Source organism: Pelecanus crispus, chromosome 3 (assembly GCF_030463565.1).
Source record: "Pelecanus crispus isolate bPelCri1 chromosome 3, bPelCri1.pri, whole genome shotgun sequence".
Lineage (NCBI taxonomy): Eukaryota > Metazoa > Chordata > Aves > Pelecaniformes > Pelecanidae > Pelecanus > Pelecanus crispus.
Genome location: NC_134645.1, coordinates 99,817,737 through 99,831,745, shown reverse-complemented (window position 1 = coordinate 99,831,745; position 14,009 = coordinate 99,817,737). Strand labels below are relative to the sequence as shown.

General features: G+C 34.4%; 1 protein-coding gene across 1 annotated transcript in view; it reads left to right on the top strand.

Annotated features, from left to right (window-relative positions):
- Positions 1-14,009, top strand: part of ADGRB3 (adhesion G protein-coupled receptor B3) — a 479,906-nt gene that overhangs the window by 180,666 nt on the left and 285,231 nt on the right. Inside the window, exons 2-3 of the mRNA XM_075707045.1 lie at positions 7,792-7,902; positions 12,922-13,083. Coding sequence (XP_075563160.1) covers positions 7,792-7,902; positions 12,922-13,083 — 273 coding nt within the window. The remainder of the gene's footprint in view (positions 1-7,791; positions 7,903-12,921; positions 13,084-14,009) is intronic.

Below are 14,009 nucleotides of genomic sequence, written 5' to 3'. Positions count from 1 at the left end.
GAGTAGAGTTTGCAGTACCTATTATTTAAAAGATTGATTCTTGTTCCTTCTCTTCATACAGCTTCAGAATCTTTCACAGACTGTAAACTTCACTGTCATAAATTCATAGATAATTCATCTCAAATTTTAATGAATGCTGCTATCATTTAGAAAAGATTAAGCAACCATCTGCAGGAATGTCTGCAGTAAATAGTTGCAGGGCAAGGAAATAGTCTAGATGTCCTTGTGAATCCTGCTTTCTACAATTGCCTTTATTTACTTTTCAGTGTTGCTAGAAAAGAAAGGAAAGAGAATGAAGTTATTGAATTCAAGAATAGCTTAGAAAATTACAGTTTATCCTCAGTCATTTTCTCTTGAGTTGTAAATGAGCACTAAAGAGACTTGTACTAGCCTGTGTGTAATATCTAGGTAGCTTGCTGCAGTGTTCAGTAAAAAGAGACTGTTTATATAAAAATGCTACTACTATTCTGAAATAACTACTGCATTGGCCAACCGTATCAATAATTCAGTTAATTAAATATATGACAAAAGCAAAATACTTAATACAGAAGTAAAATAGTATGAAATGTAAAAAAGCAATGAAGATACCAAAGTATTATTGTGATACTATGGTCTAAATTTTTAAAGGATACACATGAATAAGTTATTATAGTTGAAACATTAAAATTATGACAATACTACAAGAGAATGCATTTAAGGTCCTTCATTAAAAAAGCAAAAATAAATGAAGGTAATCCTCTGCGTTTTCATTCTTTAATGTGTTATTACATCCATGAATCTCTTGGGAGAACAATGGGGAACATGGGAGAATAATGTACTGCTGAATTTAGAGGATTTTAATGTTAAACTTGATAATGTGAATTTCCTTTATCAGTTTTATTATTTTTATTTGAACAAAAACATTTTGGGATGGATTGCTAAGGAAATATTTGAATGGGAAAATTGTGAACTACAGAGCGTCTTCTGCATACTGGCCATGAAAATTATGAAATATATCAGATTTGGTAGAGATATAAATAGGTAAAGCTGCAGTTTGGGCTTTCATTCACTCCTCCTTTTCCTCTTTGCTTAATTATAATTCTGCAAAACACATGAGAAAACACAGTACCTGCTGTGGTGACATTTTACATTCATTTTGAACAGGTATGAGTCACTTTCACTAGACTCACATGCTCAGTTTCTCCTGCCTAGGTGTAAGATCATGAGCAATTGGGCCCAGGAAGGCAAGTAATAGAGCTTGCACAGTTTCAATATTCTGTGCACATGCAAAGTGAATAAATATTACATCTTTATGATATTCTTCACTGACTAAATCTGTAGCCATGAATAAACAGGTTCAGATCCTACCGAAGATAATCGCCGGCCAAGGGAGTCACTGCAGAGATGCACAGAGAGACAGCAGATTGCATTGCCACAAGAAAGTCTAGCTCATCAGGATTTGTGCTATAATTTATATTGTAATTCAGTAATATTTCATTTCTTATGTCATTAAAAATAGCAGCAATAGTATTAATCCAACATTATTTCCTAGGAGCAAATGAGTCTCCCTAGAGACAAACACAAACTAATTACTTATGTATAATAGGTTGACTGTTTAGAATACATAATTATTTTCCCTAATGTTTTGAAAGATGAAAGAGTGCATACGTATATGTATTAGTATACATCTGTGTGCAAAAGAAAGGAAATCTTGTATCTAATTTCCTACAAATGTTAACCCATCTTTTACTTGATAAAACGCAAGACTGTACTATAATAAAAAAATCATTTTGTTAGTACAAATACTATTGCCTTTCATATCTCCACTACTATTAAAATCGTCTCTATGTTTTCATGACTAATAGGATATCTTTCTCACTGTGTTCACGAATACAGCTCAGTTCAGATCTTAATTCACTCTAGTGAAAGAAATTATTCCATTCAATCTGAAACTGGTGAAAGCTCTTCTATACTGTTTTGGAGAGCCAAAAGAGGACTTTTTATGGGACCAGGATCTATGTAGGAAGTAGGCAAAGACTGTTTTAAGAATGTTTTCCACATTTGCTAAGAAGAGGTTCCCATGGAAATCTAATTCAGCTAATAGCTATGTTAACATTTTGGCAACTTGCCTGCCTGGTGAGGAAATATCATTTTAAGGGGTTCCCACAGAAAGTCATAGCTTAAATCTGTACTGCAGAGTGATGATATTTACTGATGCGCTGAAGCTCTGTGTCCTGCCAGTGCAGCAATTGAGAAGGTGTACTTCCTTGTGGGGTCTGGGTGCCCTGCTACACTGAAGCAGGGCTGGAGACGGGGAAGGGAGTGCTCCTGGGATTTTATTCTCTTCTATCACAGGGTTTACTGCAAGGGAAAAACAACTCCAGCTCGTGTTTTGTGTTTTGTTTGGTTTGGGTGTTTTGTTTTTTTTTTAACTCCAGCCCTACAAAAGAAGAACTAAAAAATAAAAAAAAAAAAAAAGGAAAACAAAAACCCTTTAGTCCTTTCAATGTAATGATTTTTTTTTTTTTTGTATATATGAAAGATAATTTGTGAAAAAGAAACAGAAATTCCCGGCTTCTCAATTCAATGCAAAATTGTGCTTCTAAGTCAACACACATTCTGCCATCTAGTGACCAGAAGAGATTGTACTGACCAGCTGCAAGCGTGATGAGAAACCCCAAGTACTGCTACTACTGCATATTGCACTAGTATCTTTGTGGAAGAAACTGTAGATTGGGCTATGAAGAAACTAAATGTGCAGTAAACTTTTTCAAGCTCCTGGAATTCTGCAGTTAATCAGATCTATTGAAATCAGTTAATCAGTCCAAAAATTAATTTAAACAAACAGTTTCTTTATATATTTCTATAGCTCTTTTCTTTCTTCCTTTCACCCTCTGCACCTCCTCCTTCCCCTTCACCTGGGACTTACATCAGCATTTTGCATGATTTCTGGGAAAAACATTTGTGTGTTGGCACAGAGAGGATGCGATGTTACTGCACTTGAGACAGTTTGCGTTAACGCACATGCTGGCTGTAAGGCCTTTAATATTCATTCCATAGTCTATTTACAGTTCAGGAGTGGGTAGGATAGTATGAAGTACACTGCTAGAGTGCTGTGGGTGAGAGAAGAAAATGACAGTCATTTGAGGGAATTGATTGCCTCTTCTTGCTTTTGAGGTTCTGATCAGCCTTCAGGGAGCTGCTCACCATCTCACCTTCCAGGCAGTTCAGTAGAAGCTGAGGATGCTCAGCAGCTCTCAGAGGTTGCTTTACATTTTACATGCCCTGAAAGTGTGACCCTAAAGGTCTCAGAATCACTTTTTTTAGTTCAACAGTTCATTCACTCTGTCGTCACCAACTACTATGCTGAAAAAGGCTTTTTTTTTATTCACGCCAGTGTGTTCTGTGCCATTAATAGCACAATTCATAGTAGATGGCACACCTATAACCAGATCAATACATTTACACTGTGAAGTTCCCATGAAGTGTGGCATAAAAATAACTATAAGAGACAAACTGACATGGTTTATAAGGTCATCTGCTGACTAGGGTGTATATGCAACAGGCTTACAAATATTATTAATAGCCTAGGCGTAAAATCTGTTTGAAATGTACCTTAACTTTAATGATTATCCACTTGTCAAAAAGCAAAGACTAGCCATTGGTGAGTAGAACCTTGCAAAGCTGGTATTTTTCTTTTGCATTGCTCAGTCTTCCTACTTTGCATTTTTATACTGTTAACAGATGTTTTTTCTTCTTTGTTCCTACAGAGAGCACATGGCACCTCTCTTCTCTCCTAAAAATGTACACCTACATTGGCCGCAAGATTTTAGCTTCTCCTTTAAAAACTAAAAAGATTACTCAATAGGAATAAAAATTCCCATAACATAACATAAAAATAAAGGTAAAGCCAATGAGACTAGAGATAAGAGTTGTTGTAAATAATACTCAACTGTAAGCTTTGGAATTTCAGAAATCATTTTTTTTCAGTCCTAGAAAGCATGGAACTATATTACATGCTTCAGAGTTATATATAAAATTAAATGATAAACCAGATCCATATTAAGATATATGCAATACTTTCAAGTATTGATCCATTGTGTACAGCTGAGGAGAGAAAGATGCATCCTGTTGCAGGAAACTATTGTACTTCCATAGCCATCAAAGGACCACAGACAGCAGGATAAATTATTTTATCAGATAACTAAACCTCAGGTGTTCTACAACAAATCTTTGGAATATGTTATGGTTTGTTATAAGTCACAGTCTGGTTAAAATGATCCATTCAGGGTTCGCCATAATGCTATTAGTTATTTACATTTTGAGGTATTTCTTTATGAATTTTATTCTCATTCAGGTAGATTATAGCATTAACTAATGTAATAAAGAGCATTAAAACCCTTTCATGTTTCCAGGCCTAACTTAGAATCACATTGGGGATTTCTGGATCAGGTTGTGTACCTGTCTGCTGCTGAAAAGAGTTATTGTTCCTCTTTATTTAATGAAACAATCTGATTAATATCAATGTTTGACTTAAAAGCAGAGAAGGACTGTCCTGTTTTACCCAAGGGAAAATTAGGACAGGCATCACCAAAAAATTCTGTTCAGAAACTGATGTCTGCACAATACCTTCTTCTGGGTTAGAAAACTTATTTTCAGCAGCAAGAACTAGGTAAGAAGAGTGAGAATGAGAAAAATTCCTTTACTTAGAATCTCAATTCAAACATTCAATATTATATCCCAGGCATCAGGTCTTGAATAATGCTGACTTGACCTTGCAGGACACCTCTATGCCAGATACTGTCTAGAGTAAGATGGTTTCTATCACCTTTCCCACACAAACAGGTCCTGAAACTACTGTGCCATTTAGTCATCTACAGGCTGACTTGGGTTAAAATGCTTTGCCAGCCCAGAAAGCATTTTAATACTTCTCTGTGAAGTATCAAAGGAAAACAAATGCATAACTGGTTCATCTTCTACATTTGTTATTTAGCTAGGATCTGAAAATGGAGGAAAGTTTTATTCTATTTAGTATTTTTTGTAAACTATGGCAGTCACTTAAGTAAGATATTTTATTATAAAATGCTTCATAAAAAATGCATTACTGTTGAGCTTCTTTGAACAATTTTCAGAGAACTGTTTGTACTTATACGCAGAAACTGGACACTTCTGATCCCATTATGAAAATGTACTTGACCCTTATTTTTCTTCTCTTATGAGGCCTGAATTTTAATGAGGCCTTAAAGTCCTCACCCATGCCAGTACACTGCATTTCCTGTTACTGCTTTTGTTCCCATGCGGCATTAAATACTTCAGCTGAATATGAAAATGAGAGCACTGCATATGTCTGGTTCCATTTTTTGACAAAACTTATAATGAAATATTGTTATATTGGTTATGAAGCATTTATCTTTAATATATATTTATATATTTACTATATAAATGATTAATATACCAAAGGGAAATTAGTTGAAAAGTGCATCTCAAAGACCATCAGCAACAGTTGAAGTTAATTGAATGTGTAAATTAAAAATGTGTTGTTGCTAAGTGGAAAAATGAAAAAGTTGAGGCATGATTAGATCCTGCATCAACAACTTGTATTTTATTTTGCTTGGTGATATTCATGAGTAACCCCATTGTTGTGAATGGAGCTACACTGGGTATAAACCACAACCCTGAAAACTGATCTCCCAGACTTTCCTTTGCCTCTTCACCAGAGGTCTCTGTCCTGCGGGATGCCGCATGTGCCCGTGCCCAGCACGGGATGCTGCAGGACTGGGACCGGAGCATTCCCCACCTCCCTGTATGCCTCTGGAAAGCCTTCCTCTAGCAAAAGTCTCCCATTATTACACTCTGTTTGTAACTTAAAAAGTAGAATTAAGTCTTCTGCAAGAATGTTGCTATATACTCTAAATTGCCTGGCAAGCAGGCAGCACACAGACAGCGAACTCAAAGCAAACTTGCCTTGCTTTCACAGCCTTTTCAAGGGAAAAGCTATGTAAAGTCTCTTGTCCTTCACCTTGTTAATTACAGTTTAAATGGTCATCTGTACTACAGCTTGTAAAAGTAGCATTCTAATTTTAATTTTCATTAGAATATCGATTGTAAAACTTTAATTATAGCAAGAGATTTCCCACAAAATTAAAAGCTATCTGAAATCAGAGGAGCTGTATAAGAGGTGTATTTTGTAAAAATGTATTCATAAAATTTTATAACACACATATGTATGTTTACACATATATATGTATACGTATTATATATAGTATGTGTATATACATACAATTTAATTATATTTTGTAAGTATTTCTGGGATGTATTAAAATGTTGAGTGTTTAATTCTCAACATATATTTTATTAATTAGATACTCAAATATTCTCTTTAGAATGCAAACTACACTGCTGTTCTCAAATGAGTAATTAAATTTATATTTTAAGTGGTGCCATTAATGAATATTTACAAAAAGAAACACTAATTTAGAGAAATATATTAAGAATTTACTAGAAAGGAAGAAAAACCTCTCTCTGCTGATTGACCCCTTAAAAATATATTTACCTGTTTAAATTTCTTTATGCTAAATAGAAATTTAAATATGTTTACTTTAATGATTTATCAGAACAATGTGCTTGCAAACACTATTTATTAGTAGCATTTACATCTTCTATAATGTTTTCCATCTTTTGAGGCAGGAAGGTAAGTTTTATTATCTTCATGACATTATAAATTGGGGAGAATTTTGAATTTTGCATTTGCAAGGTAACCTTCCAGCAGAAAGATATTTTTTAATCTTTATATTCCTAGAGCTTCAGACACTTTCTACCTCATCAGAAACTTCATGTGACTGTAGTTGAAGTAGTTTCAATGTTAACCAATGGTTCCCAGCACATGCTTCGTAAATTAAGAGTCCCAACAGAAACTGAGTATTTAGCACCAAGCTGTGGACAGCTGTGTGTGCCTGGGGGGACTGGAGGGAACTGTGCTGAAGATGCAGCAGTCCCCCTCTAAGTGCAAAAGACCCTCCACATTTCATCAAAGAAAGGAAAAATGGAATCTGAGGTAGAAGGCTGGGAGGTTTACCCAGGACCAGAGAGGGAAAATGACCGCAGTGGTAGGATAAAAAAGAAACACTCTTGTCTCCCACACTCTGGGCCTTCATGTCATTGATTTTTATGTAGATTTCCCTATTAAAATCAATGGCAACACCTTTTTAAATACTGAGGGCAAGCTATAACCTATAGTCCTTATAGCTGGGAGGTTTCAGAAAGGAAACAAGCACTTGTTCTGCTGGATTCAGCCTAAAAATTAAGCACTTCATTGGCTAAATTATTATTATTTTGCATTGCCACCATTCCCAAAGATGACTTATTATCTCTGTTGAAGGCTTCGTCAGCCTGAAAGACAAGTGAAGAAATAGAAGTCCTCTGGAGGAGCAGCAGGCTCTGATGTAGAACAGCAATGTCTAACACTGTCACAATCACTTTCTGGTGTGGTTTGCACTGATTCAAAATATAGGAATAAAATGTCTGCATTTGAATAATTGTTTTTGTCCTGTGTCGTACAGCTGATTTATAGTATGTGTCACTACATTTAATGTTGGTTCATACAATAAAATTATGTTTGAAAATCTGCAGACACAAATTTAAGTATTAAAAGCTGAGTGTAGCAAAGTTAAGTTGATGTTAACTGCCATGATCACTTGCTTGACTCTTACCAGCAACTTCCAGGTATGTTTAGGAACATATTGCATGAGACAGTATGTGACTTTTGAGAAATGTCTACACACAAGCTTTCATAAACCTTTATTCTGTCTTTAGAATTTGGAATGATGGGAGATCATACAATTAAAAGTCAGCGACCTCGATCTGTTCATGAGAAAAGGGTCCCTCAGGAACAAGCTGATGCTGCTAAATTTATGGCACAAACTGGTAATACATCAGTTACATTTTTCTATTTACTGTTGTTAATTTTAGCAAAACCACTGCATGTTTCCATAATCTTTTGCTGCATATTTGTCAGTTTTCTAAGCTGATACTTTTTTTGGATCATTTTTTTGTTTTTCACCAGTTAAAGTCCATAAATAAAGTAGCTGAGAATTAGGTAGATCATACAAAAATATGCACTGTGAATGTGGATACTGAATCATTTAGTGAAAGCATGAATTTCTATACTAGTAAAAGCAGTCTCACACATGCAAGACACAGGACAGCTTACTGTGAAATATTAACTTTTTTTCAAAGCAGATGTTAAGAACATGTTTCAGAATTTCTTTATAAATAGACTGAGGTCTAATCCCAGCTTTAGGCATTTATCAAATTAATTAATTACTAGGGTGACTTTAATGTGCATACGTTCAGCATTTACTATCTTTGGCCCAGCACAATGCTCTATTCTCTAGTTTCCAGATTCATAATTGCTAAATGAAATTGGCTGTAAGTAGTTTTTAATTGGATGTGCAAATTATCTAACGGTTTTTCATCTAAAACATATTTTCTAATTTTGTTTGAGCAACTTCATCTTCTTTAGATAAAGATACTAAAATGATATTACAAACCTAGAGCTGAAGTAATTAAAAAAAAAAAAAAAGCAAGCCTGTTTACCAACAGTTAGCACAGCTGCCTTTGAGGTCAATGACAAAAATTTCAGTGGTGAGCTGAATTAAGCTCTCATACACCAAAACTACTGTGCATTTTCACATCAGTGATGATCTGTGTATCTGTTGGTAAAATCTAAGTTTTTAACAGTTCCCTACACAATCCATTCCAATAAGTTACTGCATTGAAAATCTTGTGCCCCCTAATTATTGTATGGATTTGAAACAACTTACTCTGTACTCCATAGTTACTAACCTGGAAAATATGCCTGCATCAGCCATACATAATGCTTCCAGTTTATATTCACTTTAGTGAAAGAGCTAAATTGCTTCTAGTTATGTTGCATGTTGATTTCCTTAGTGGAAGGGTGCTTTACTTAACAGATTTGCAGAAATCAATATATTAAGTAATCTAAATATATGTATAGCTAATCAGTGTAGATCTGTTTGGTAAAGAATTTAGAAGGGGAAAAAGTCTGTTTCCCTCCTATTAATCTATAGGACTACTTTTATGGCTAACTCCCAGTTGATGCTACTTGAAGCAAATGTAGTGGAAGAAGAGGGCCTAGAACCGTCTTGGTCTCCATGCAGTTTTTGTTTAGGCAACTAGAACTTATTACTTACATACCTAGCTCAGACTTACAATGTTAGTTGCTTACTACGTAGAATAACACCTTTGCTCTTATGCTGCTTCTTGAATTCATACAATTCAAAAAATAAGTAAGATGATCTGTTTTATTTCCTCATATAAATCCCTAAAACTTTCATATCATCAGGTAAAACTTGTATTTGATAATTTCTAGTCATGCATTGCAGTGCATCTATTATGGGTGTTAGAGAACTGCATTACAAATGCAGCCCTTATACCATTACCTTCTGATAGATTGTGTGTGTGGAGTGGGAGATGAACGTATGTTCAGAATTATACAGGCTTGGTTTTCAAGGTCCTGTTCCAAAAGCATGTGAAGTGTATTAGCAGAGCATATAAATTTACATACCCAACTTTGAGGAAATCTATATTTTACATACCGTAGGTTAACACGTTTTAAGTAATACTGCGCTCTTTTTGGACATACTAATTTTCATCTCTTCTTCATTTTGATTTTCCTTTGTAGTGATCATTGCATATTTTCTTCACCTCTAATGCATTCATTTTCTTGTGATATAATTAATGTGATATCTTCTTAAACTGATTCATAAGGTTTTTTCTAACATACCTATCTGTCTCATGAATTTACCCATGTACTAAGAAGTCTAATAGCCTTTAAAGTAAATGGATACTGAGTTTATGAGGTTTCTTATATTTTAAGCCTGTTTAATATTTTATTTTGTGTAATAATAAAACAAATGCAAAAGTGCTGCAAAATGTTTGTATGGTTTAAAAAGGCAGAGAGACAGGAATAGAGAATTGTCCTGGAAAAGATTTATGAAAAGCATTTCATACTGTTAGAATAGTGGACTTAATCCACCAAATTTTGCTGGGAATGGAAGAGTTTTAAAATGTGGTATTAAAATACGCATTTTCCTGTTTGCTTATGAGTGATATGAGGCAGTAAAACATTTTATTTAAAAAAAAATATTGTGTGAATAATTTATTGTCCTATATTTGTCATTTTATGTGTTTGGACTGATCCTTCCCTTAGGTGTTATGGGATTTAGAGAGTATAATACAGGTAAGTGTTACACAGATCAATGAGGCCTTCCATACAGTAAGTTATGTTTCCTCTTACATGTCAAGCAGCAGGGGAGAATAAAGGCTTGGTAGCTTGCCAATAGTTAATTTGAGATTGTAGGTTTAATACAATAGATATAAAAATTTAAGAGTTCTCAAGTAACTGAAAACTAGAAGGAAAATAAAAAGTAGCCCTTTTGAAATTTTCATTTCAGAAAAGGAAGAAATGGAAAAGAGATAAAGAAAACAATGGAAAAAATATTTGCAGATTACGTAGGCAATCTAGGTTTATTCTAGAAAATAAATTCTTTATTTGCTTAAATTAAAAATGTTTAACTATAGTATGATATGTCTGTGAAGGTGTTTCCATCCTTTAAAATATTTAAAAATAAGTAATAATCATACTGACAGCAGTACAAAATACCCTGAAAAAATAAAAATTACTAAAAAATCATAATGCATTGTGCAAAAGGAAGCAAAGCAGCTGGTGAGATAAATTTGTTCTTTATTTTCTCTGTTTTCACTCTTTTTGCACCATACATCATGCTAGTGTGAAGGATCTTGCTCCAGCAAAAGTTTAAGCCTTCTATCCTTTATGTATGTTGAAGTATATTGTTAGGTTCTGCCTTTTGTGAATGGACAGTACATATATGCTTAGAAATTTTAATAATTAATATTAATTTCAAAATTCACTCAAAACAATCGTACTTTTTAATATCCTGTTACTGCTATTTGTCATCATATTCCAAGGGTTAAGAGCAAACTTTTATCACTTTAAGATATCCGAATTTTAAATTTTTAATACTTCATTTCTGTATTTTATTAGCTATGCACTGTCACCATGTCTGTGTTGGATAATGGATAATTTACACTGAGTATATATGACTGTTTTACATAATGAGGAACATCTTGAGAAACACAGCTTTGACTTTTTCTGCTGTTTGACCTTTCATCTAAATCAGTTTAACAGAGGCAAAGTCAAACTTAACATGTAGGAAAAGACAAAAAATATTAACCTAGAAACCCATAGTAATACAAGTATTGTTACCATGTACATAGGGCTTATAGTACATATTGTAAAATTGTTACTGAAAATGACTACAAAAGTCTCTTTGGTAGATTTTTGTATGTTAAAAAATCTCATCATTTTGTCCTTGTCCATAGAAATTGTTAGAATTGTATATAATGTTATGAAAAGCAGAAGGATTTGTGTGCTAATTATAAAGCATTCTGTCTTGTTACTGAATAAGAAGCACATTTTTTTTAAAGCATTGAAGTGCCTTAGAATTGCTTCTTAGAGGACTAGCAGAGACAAGAATTTTGCAAAGGTTTCATGCTTGGCCTCTGAAAACAACAACAAAAAAAAAGAGCTTGGGCAGATGCGTGCTACAAAAGCACAGTTTCAAGAAATAGTATACTATTGACTGCATTCTTGGAAGTCAGCACCAGCGTCTTCCTTGTTTGCAGACATTCCCTTGATTGCAACCAATACCAAAACTTTTGGAAGACTAGAGATATATTGAGATAACTCAAATTTTAAGCAAGCGATTCAAGACTAGAGGTTGTATCATGCCACTGATTTTAAAGTAGAAAATCCCATTTGTTTCAAAAAGGACTTAGGTTTAAAAATCAAGGGTGTAATAGAGACTTCAGCATGCCATTTCATACTGATTTTTAGTGGAAGAAGGTGAACATGAATCCACAATTATTTACTCAAACAGTTCAGTGAGGTATGTTCACATTATTTTCGCATTTGCTTTCTGAGAATACTCAAGGGATCCAGTTTTTTGAACATGAATGCCTTTGGGAAGGGAATTCCAGAACTGTGTGTATGGCTGTTCATGGAAACAAAATTTAAGCATTTTTTCCTGAACGTCCATGCAAGAGACTTTGTACATTACTTGCTTTCAAAAAAATAGAAATAATGTAATGTGCTACCTCTCAACAATAAAAAAAAAATGCTATTCAAATGTATGGTATTAATAAATCACATGTGTCAGTTTTTAACATAGTGGTATGTACTATACACAGTAATGAGATTTAGCTCATCCAAGAGTTTAGCACACCTGTAGATCAAAAGCAAGGAGCAGATCTGTGCAGTAAATGATCAAACCAAAGTTCCCATCCCACAATTCAGGTTAAAATTTGGTAAGCAAAGTGATTCTCTTTGCCAGGGAACTTCTCTCAAATGCTAGATGATTCTCCTCTACTGAAGAAAAGATAAGGAATTAGGGGGTTGCGTTGGTTTGTTTTTTTTTTTAATCAGAATTCCCTCACTTGTAGAGTTCCTTAAACTGTTACATAGCCTTCATTCTAGAGTGATAAGTATAAATATCAAAGATAAATCCTTTGCTATTATATAAAAAGAGTTGTCTATGTTCTTTTAGCATCCTGAGGGCAGTGTTGTTTCTAAAATGTTGAAAGGCAGTAGTTCTCATAAAGTTGTAAATGACGCTAAGCAATCCAAGTGTTCCCTTTGACAGGCGTTATGTGACTGCAGCATTGTAGGTGTCTTTATTTTCTATTCATTGCACATTTTCACAGCTGCTTTACTCCATGAACTTTTAAATATTTATTTTGGTGTTGTACTTTTGAGCAGATGATAATGAGCTTTAGCAAAAAAAAAAAAGTCTCATTAATACTTATGTCTATATTCATGTTTGTTTGTTGTCTTGAATACAGGTGAATCTGGTGTTGAAGAGTGGGCCCAGTGGAGTACGTGTTCAGTTACTTGTGGTCAAGGGTCGCAGGTGCGAACCAGAACTTGTGTATCACCTTACGGGACACACTGCAGCGGCCCTTTAAGAGAATCAAGGGTTTGCAATAACACTGCCCTCTGTCCAGGTAGTGTTAGCAGCCAATAAATAAAATTGTGGATGTTTTTGAACTGTATAATGATAAGAATTTGAAGCTATATCTTTTTTTATTATTATTATTATTATTTTTAACGTGAATTTCATAAGGGCATTTCAATTAGAGCAAAGAAGTGTAATTCTATTCAGCAGTGCAATTTTGTCATGTAGATTGTTATTTTTACATTCAGAACAGTCAAGATAGGAAATTAGTCCCTTTTTTCTGACAGTTTCATATTTTCTAAAAAAGTCTATATTTTCTAATTTTCACTCAGAAAAGAGAAGGTATAGCGTGAGTACAAAATACAAACTAAGGAAGAGATCCAGATCATCAATACATTAAGAAGGAGAGAATGATTAACAGGGTGGCTTAAGTTAACATATATTATTCAGCACTGCAATTGTTTCGCCATTTAGAGTACTGTCTTCTAGGCAATGGGCCAGACAATGTATCTGTACAGTAATGCGTTCATGGACTTTCCTTTACATTGTTCTGGCAAGAAAGGGCAACAGCTACCCATCAAAGGAAGAAAGATCAGACAAAAAGTAACTCTTTTACATCTTACACAAGGTAAAGGTCATCAGTATCTTGCATCACAGTTTCCTACTCCTTTTGTCTCAGACATCTGGGCATAGTTGGAGTTCAGCAGTAGTTGTACACTAAGGAGAAGAGACAGGCATGTTTAAGTTAGTTGCTGAAAGGCACATCTCATTTCTTTAGACTCTACCTGTGGTTCTGATTAATCTGGGATGGGAAGCAAATGGGAAGGCATATGCCCTGTGACTACATTCATTTCCCTCTGCTGTGTCTGAAATGGAAAAAATTATATGCCTGCCTTCAGATGCACAAATTCCTCAACTCTTTGTAACATTTGATCCAAGAGGGTGGTGAGTCATCTTCAGCTTCTGGGGTAGCTC